General features: G+C 43.8%; 1 protein-coding gene across 1 annotated transcript; it reads right to left on the bottom strand.

Moving 5' to 3' along the window:
- Positions 1-5,860: 5,860 nt before the first annotated feature.
- On the bottom strand, positions 5,861-6,255 carry LOC129294862 (uncharacterized). The gene has a single exon (XM_054933352.1). It carries the CDS (start codon positions 6,125-6,127, stop codon positions 5,861-5,863), a length of 267 nt encoding a protein of 88 aa, XP_054789327.1. The 5' UTR covers positions 6,128-6,255.
- Positions 6,256-7,397: the final 1,142 nt, after the last annotated feature.

Genomic DNA, 7,397 nt, shown 5'->3' on the forward strand with positions numbered 1-7,397 from the left:
CGATTATGGACATCTGAGATGAGGAAACTCCCAGTGCTCCTGCTAATGCTAGTGCTACTAAGAAAGCAAAGATTCGATACGTGCAACTACTTATACTGATACTGGTACTTTTTATGCTGGATACTACCAATAGCCACATGGTGTAATAAAGTAAAGCGAGCGATAGCTTAAGAGAGCAGCGAAAGAAGCCCACGGAGCGGTGATATTTATCCTGACTAGCAAGTGGAGGATCATTCCAGGCTCTAATCCAGTCTCTGATGGCGTAGCTGATGTGTCATGCTAGGAAGCTGAGCTAGGGCATTTATTCTTTCTCAACGGGAGTGAAAACCTTCCTCTATGCTGACAGAAGCGGAGAGGCAGGCAACAAAGAAGGAAGCAGGCTAGGGACATGGTAATAGCAGTCTCTGTTCACTCATGCTTGCTGCTTAAGACTCTCTTTTCCCTCTACACCTGAAAGAGTAAAAGGTACCACACGAACGGACTAAGCAACAGGGTCCGAAGGAGTAGTAGCATCTGGTGTGGGAGCTACTGGAGAAAGGAGTAGTTAATGGAAGGACCATAAAAAATACAATAAACATTAAGAGCCTGACCACCGAAGCATTTTCATTACTTTCCACAGAAGAGAGCATCAACAAAGTTCAATACACAAACAAAAACGACTAGTAGTATGTAAGTCTCTTCAAGAGTGAGCTTGCGCTGCCGTTCCACTCTATTTAGGTAAACACCATATCCCTCTATTCGGCTTAGGCGTATCGGGAGTGAACAAGCGGAGCAGAGATTCTATCCGGGATGACAAGATATTTTGAAATTTTTAGTTATACAAAAAGGAAGGGCCTTACGTGGGTCAACGTATATAATCAATAACTTGATGAAGCAATCAATTCCGATTAAGAATACCTACTTCGAATCCCTGTGGAAGAATAGAATCATAAAAGCGAGGCAGTGAGCAGCAGGAAGAAGAGTCCGTACCACAAGTTGTACGTTCAGCGATTATCAGGCTGATGACCGGATAGCTTCTTTAGAATGGAAGATAGTCCCTAAATACAATATAGAGTATCAAAGAAAAGCTTTCTTTGAGTCCTTTGTCCTTTTTCCCGTTATATCGGTTTCTGTAATTATCACATAAAATCAATCCTATCTCTACTTCTGCTAACGCAGGCGAGAATTGGGCAAGTTGGTGTGCTAATCCGATCAGTAGATTGATGAGCTGCCTATACGGGCATACGGAAAAGAAAACCTAAGTTAGGAATCAAAGATTCCCTTTCCACCAGACCTTGGAAAAGCACTTTAGGCGATAGCATAAAAAGCTGGCAAAATAATTTGTATGTGTTACATATGGGGCCTGCCCCTTTCTCTATGGATCAGTAAGAACTGGATCAATCGCTTTGTAGGCCTAGCTTCTTTCATTATCAACTTAATCTTACACTGCTTAAGCACCTTAGGCACACTCAGCCCCTATTACAAGGCCTTTCTCTCACCTGAGACGCATTCTTTTATTCAACTTCCCTCCCGCTGCTTTATCTATAAAAATACCAGGCTCAAGCCCAAGATTTCCACTCTATAAGATAGCTTGAAGCGCGAATAGCATACTCGTATGGGCGGTGGATGGGACATTGGTCCAAACCAAAAAAAAGGATACGACATAAAGAAAACAAGAAAATCACTTTCGTTTGGCTTAGGCTATGTTGTAAAGAAGGTGTGTTGCTGCGATCAAGAGCCCGGAAAGTTTCGCATGGTGGCCTATAGTAGGGGTCCGAACTAAGGGTTCCTAACGAAACAAGTTGAAGTGACTTACCGACCCACTAATAGCTCCTTTATTCCTCGGTAAGAATAGTCTGCGATTCGCCTCTTAACTCTATATACTAGATATACATCATTTTCTTGCTACGTACTGAAAGAGAGACTTTCTACTTGACAGCTCTCAGTTGATGAGAACTGGCCTTGTGCTTTCGCTCCATCTCCCGTGACATACCTTTGTCTTGAACCTGTTGTCTTTTACCAACTAAAACCACTAGTGGGTCAGCGAGTCTCTCGTCTATGGAATGGACAGCACCTATACCCGATTCCTAAACTCCAGCTCCTGCTCATGAAAGTGAAGATTTTGATGTCCACACGGCCAATAGTGAATTCTTCTTTTCTTTACTCAATGCTGAAGCTGGTTCTGAAGGATCCAATAGGTCATGGCTTGGGGAGTCATTGAAAGCAAGACTTTCGGTTTAGTGTATATTAAAAAGAACAGAGGAAGGAGCCTAGCCTATATAGTATAGTATTCGCCCTAACTCACAGGAAGATCTAAAGGCAATTAAATAGTCGCCTAAGCAGACGATGGACGAGACTCTGGAAGAGTGGCTTTCTGCTGAGGTTGCTTCTGACGGGCTTGTGAACAATTCGGTAAAAACCCCTAGTGAAAAACACTGTATGTATAGTATAACCGCCGCTTCAAATCAATTGAATCAATGCAAGCAATGCTGTTCCCACATGCCTATTCATTCATATTTGGTTGGATTCCTCGGTTCATCTTATGCCTTAGATGGAATAGCCTGTTTTTTCTAGCTATTACTTTCCTTCATTCAGGTATGGGGGCAGGGAATACGAAGGTCGAGTAGGCTTCGTCGGTTTGAGAAGGTGAACGACGAATCCGAGTGATCGAAGGTTCAAGTACTGAGCGAATATTCAAACGTCTATTCATGTGAGAACTTCTTGCCTTGACACCACCGTAGCCTTAGCCTTAGTCAGTAAGGATGGGAGGGGGCTTACTATTAGATAGGGACTCAGGAAGTTCATGGGAAGAGGTTAGTGGAAGAGATCATCTTTCCGGGGTTGGAGTCACCGAAGTGAACGATAGGCAAGAGAAGACACAGGAGTTGACCTGACAAGCATAAGATTCATTCAATAGCCAAGCAGGAGAGTATGCACCACTCCGAAGTACTAATAACTAAGTTGAAAAGAGAGCGGGGCAGGCCATAGACGAAAGTGAACTATAGACTACTTACCAAAGACCATAGGTAATGGACGAAAGACCAGCAGAAGGGCATTAGTCGCCGAGGATGCTAGTGCGCGTAGATCAAAGCTTAGTGGAGAGACCATACATAGGAAAGTTACAAGGAGAGGTTATCAACAGGGGTCGATGGCAGGTTCGATTACGGAGAAGTCAATAATCAATGATTATGCGGAGGGTCCAGCAGTCACAAATAACCCAATCAGAATCAAAAGAAAGCATCGCTAGTCTTGAACATAAAAAGGAACGTAGGGAGCTTCAGATCTTCATACCCTCTTTCGTCTATCTGGCCTGGGCTGAGAAGAGTGTGATAGAGAAGCCTAGAAAATAGGAATAGAGGAACCCTCTATAAGAGGGACCGGGAAGGAAGGGTTGAAGATGTCTTTCCCAGAGAAATGGTTTCATATAAAGGCTTGGCACCTAGTTATCTTTATTTAAGTCGGCTAATCGATTCCTCCTTAAGGCGAGTGAAGTGACTCATCGGTATGAGGCACGAACGATAAGAAGTGAGTTCATTGACCAGACTACTAAGACTGATACCTATGAGACTGATAGTGCACAGAGAGGACTGAGCGCAGGAGCGAAGATGCTCGAGTGAAGCGAGAGGAGTGAAGATAGCTACCGATACCGATACTGAGTGCACGTTAGCTTCAAGCCTATAGCTATCTCGTTTTCTTGCTGGTAATCATTGGCTTTCAGCTTCCGTCTCATACGCTTGATGCTTCTATCTCAAACAAGCTACGGACTGAAGCAAAGGAGGCAGAGATTGATTCTCTTACTCCGATCGCTACCATGCTACAGGACAGATCCCACTCCGGTCAATGATTACTTCCTCTCCGCTCGTGCCCCATCTTCACTGGATGAGTCACTTCACTCACCATAAGGGAGATTAAGGAAGATTAAGAAGAGAATAAGATCGAAGATCGAATGGAACTGAGACAGAAAGGATATATTCTTTATACAGCTCAGGTCCGGTCTAGAAACTCACTTCTTACTTCCTTCCTATCCGTTTTTTCTTGCTGTACAGACTTATATGTGATATTGGTTTAACAGAGTACTAAGACAGAATAGTGAATACTAAGAATGAGACAGATAGCGAGTACTGAATACTGACGAATGAGATATGAGATATAGAATGTGTTCCGTACATCTGAATTCAATGACAGAGCAACAAGCAAGGCCTTCTAACGTAATGGGCTGCTCGCCCCTAAATAATAAGCTGGAGAGGGGTTGAGACGCTGAGCTAACAAGCAACGGGTTTTCTAGATAGGGACGAGTAGGGCTACTACCGGTGATACTGATATCGATCAGACTGATAACGACACAGTTCCAATTCTAATACTGACGACTGATAGTGATACGGTACAGAATGAGACAGATGATAAGAAATAGCATATAGAGATCTCATCTGATATCGTCTACAGAGTACTAAACAAGCACAGGAAAGAGCGCTAGCTTAATCCGTTGCTTGTTCCAGCTACGAATAAAGGCTGAACTTCACTTCATACTTCATACTAGAAACAATGTACTGAATACATTAAACTGAATACCTTTACTCTACAGACTGATATGAGATAAGACATTAAACGGATATAAAGAATACCGATAGTGTACTGACCGGACTCTAACTAAAGAATTACTTCATTGAAATAGCGTATATTACGATCTCATCTCCTGTACAGACAGATTGAGTACTTCCTACAGGACTTATACCTCTACTGTACAGAATATCGAATACTGATATGAGACTGTACTGACAGAGAACTTCATGTCTTAACTGTCAAATCAAATCTATTCTTCCTATCCGTTTGATTGCTACCGATGAGACTTCATTAATACCGATACCGATACTGAACGCACGTTAGCGAAAGCCCCCACTTAGTTTAAGGCGTTAGTCACGAACAAGCCAGCTACGAATAAAGTCGCTCGTTAGCGAAAGCCCCCACTTAGTTTAAGGCGTTAGTACGAACAAGCCCGCTACGAATAAAGGCGCTCTAGCGCGAAAGCCCCCACTTAGTTTAAGGCGTTAGTCACGAACAAGCAACGGAATTAGCGCCCTAGCGCGAAAGCCCCCACTTAGTTTAAGGCGTTAGTACGAACAAGCAACGGATGAGCGCTCTAGCGCGAAAGCCCCCACTTAGTTTAAGGCGTTAGTCACGAACAAGCAACGGATGAGCGCCCTAGCGCGAAAGCCCCCACTCAGTTTAAGGCGTTAGTCACGCGCAGCCGTTTTCTTGCTGCTTTAGTTTTCTTGCTGCTTTAGTTTGATTGCTGCTTTAGTTGGATTGCTGCTTTAGTTGGATTGCTGCTTTAGTTGGATTGCTGCTTTAGTTGGATTGCTGCAGGAGTTTTCTTGCGTAGTTTGATTGCTGCTTTAGTTTTCTTGCTCCGCCTAGTTTTCTTGCCCCGTTTTCTTGCTCCTTGCTTCTTTGGTCCCTTCACTCGCTGTAAGGAAGAGAAGAGTTGACCCGGTAAGGCGCTTTCTGATGAAAAGGAAGAATTCGACCGTCACGTCAGGCTTACGCTTATCTTTATCTTTCGTTTGATTGGTTCGTAAAGCTCTCCTTTCCCGACCGGGGGTTTGATATCACCTCACACCATTAGGGGGGTGGGAAAGTCCGATTCTATTTAGTCAAAGATGTCTTATCGTGGACTGGACTAGAAGGAAAATAAAGAACTAAAACAAAGCAGATTTTATTCATTCTAGCACTAGATAATAGGCATTTTTTTACATGGGAGTACATACAATAGGAAACTTACACACACATAGACCAGCCAAACACAACATTACAACAAAGTTAACAAACAAACAACATATTATATTAAGTTAAAAGAAAGAGATAAGCAAAAACAAAGGACTTCTTAGTTGTTTCCCCCTGGTCTCCCGCGGATGATGGAGGCCGCCCTGATAAGCAGCAATTCGCGCTCTCGGATGAGAACCCTCCTTCGTTCTTCAAGAGCGCGAATGTGGTCCCGTAAAAATTGCATCCTTCTTCCTACGTCCTCAGGATCGAGAGCAGGCGGATGCTCCCAGAACAGACCAAGCATTTGCTCACATTCGAGCTTCTGGTTTTCTGCCTCACTGATTTCGTTCTGAATTGTTTCCAGTCTTCCGGCAATGATATCCATTAAGTGTTACTGAAAGTCTTTCTTTCTGACTTCTACCTCTCTCTTTGCCAAATAGAGAAAGAAGCGTCCTATTTATAGGCGTTGGAGGCGCTTAACTCTTTCTTATTATTATTAATTCTTTCTTTTTTTATATTTTATATAGTGGTGTGTTGTCTTGCTTATGACGCCTTAGACGATGAGGCCGACCCCTGTTTTTCGCGGGTATCGAAACGTGGCTTGACACCGATGATAATCCGTCAGACTAGTACTCCACTAGGAGAGCTGCCAAAGTACGTTCAGCCAATCCTCACTCGACAGCTCGAAAGCGGATCAGTACAAACCCACGTGATCCGTATTCGCTTACGTACCACGCGTGCTTCGTCGTACCCTGCCTACTCCTCTTTTACTGGCTTATTTGTACCCAGCTACATGCTCAACTCGAGCCTCGGCCAATCCTCACTCGACAGCCTAGTCCTTGCTTAGGCGATTGAAGTAAAGCCTCTGCCTCTATCGCTTGATTGAAAGGATCAGACACTTGCTGTTCCCTACTTTTGACAGAAGAACGAAAGCATTTTTTTTTAAGTAAGGTAAACTAGCTTTTGCCGATTGCACTCGGATAGCGGCCTGGGCCGTCCTGGAATGGGAATTAAATTAATTAGATGGACTGGACTTCGATGGGCTTTGTTTGGAAAGCCAGGAAAAGGTGGCATTTCCGGCTGAAAATCGATCTGAATGCTAACCTTCACTCCAATAGAATAGGCCTAGGTAGAAGCCCTCACTCTATCTATTGGAGTGGAGCCTGCAAAATCAAAAATAGGGCCAAGCCATCATTCTTTGGGCTGCCTTCCAAATACGGCTTTCTTGCTTCTTAGAGTAAGGATTTACAAAGTTCGCTACCTTTCCTAGCGTAGCGCGAAAGGAGACTGATATCCCTTGCTTGCATTCTTCCTCCCAACTTCTTCTTCCGAGATGCCTTCCTCATTGGCAAAAGAAAAGGGAAGCAGGGCAGGCTTCTAGAAAGCGGTTCCTATTTGACTAAGGTAATTCCCTATAGCTTGGTAACTGAATTGGCCCGGCCCTCATCAAACTAATTCATACCGATCACAAGCTTACCTCCTCTCCCTATCGGATAAAACAGACTCTGCTTTCAGTCAATTACCTGATCGTGCTGTCTGCATTCACTAGACTAAAAGAAAGAAAGAGAAAGCCTTTCTCAGGCCATAGCGAGAGGAGGGAAGCTGGGGAACGAAGGAGAATCAGATAAATCATTCCTTCAGTTTCAAGTCTCAAT

This window comes from Prosopis cineraria, unplaced genomic scaffold (assembly GCF_029017545.1).
Source record: "Prosopis cineraria cultivar Desert tree isolate PC_DT_omini unplaced genomic scaffold, ASM2901754v1 PC16, whole genome shotgun sequence".
NCBI classification, from domain to species: Eukaryota; Viridiplantae; Streptophyta; class Magnoliopsida; order Fabales; family Fabaceae; genus Prosopis; species Prosopis cineraria.

Coding starts and splice junctions, on each gene's coding strand:
- LOC129294862 (XM_054933352.1), bottom strand. CDS start 6,127: ATGGATATCATTGCCGGAAGACTGGAAACAATTCAGAACGAAATCAGT.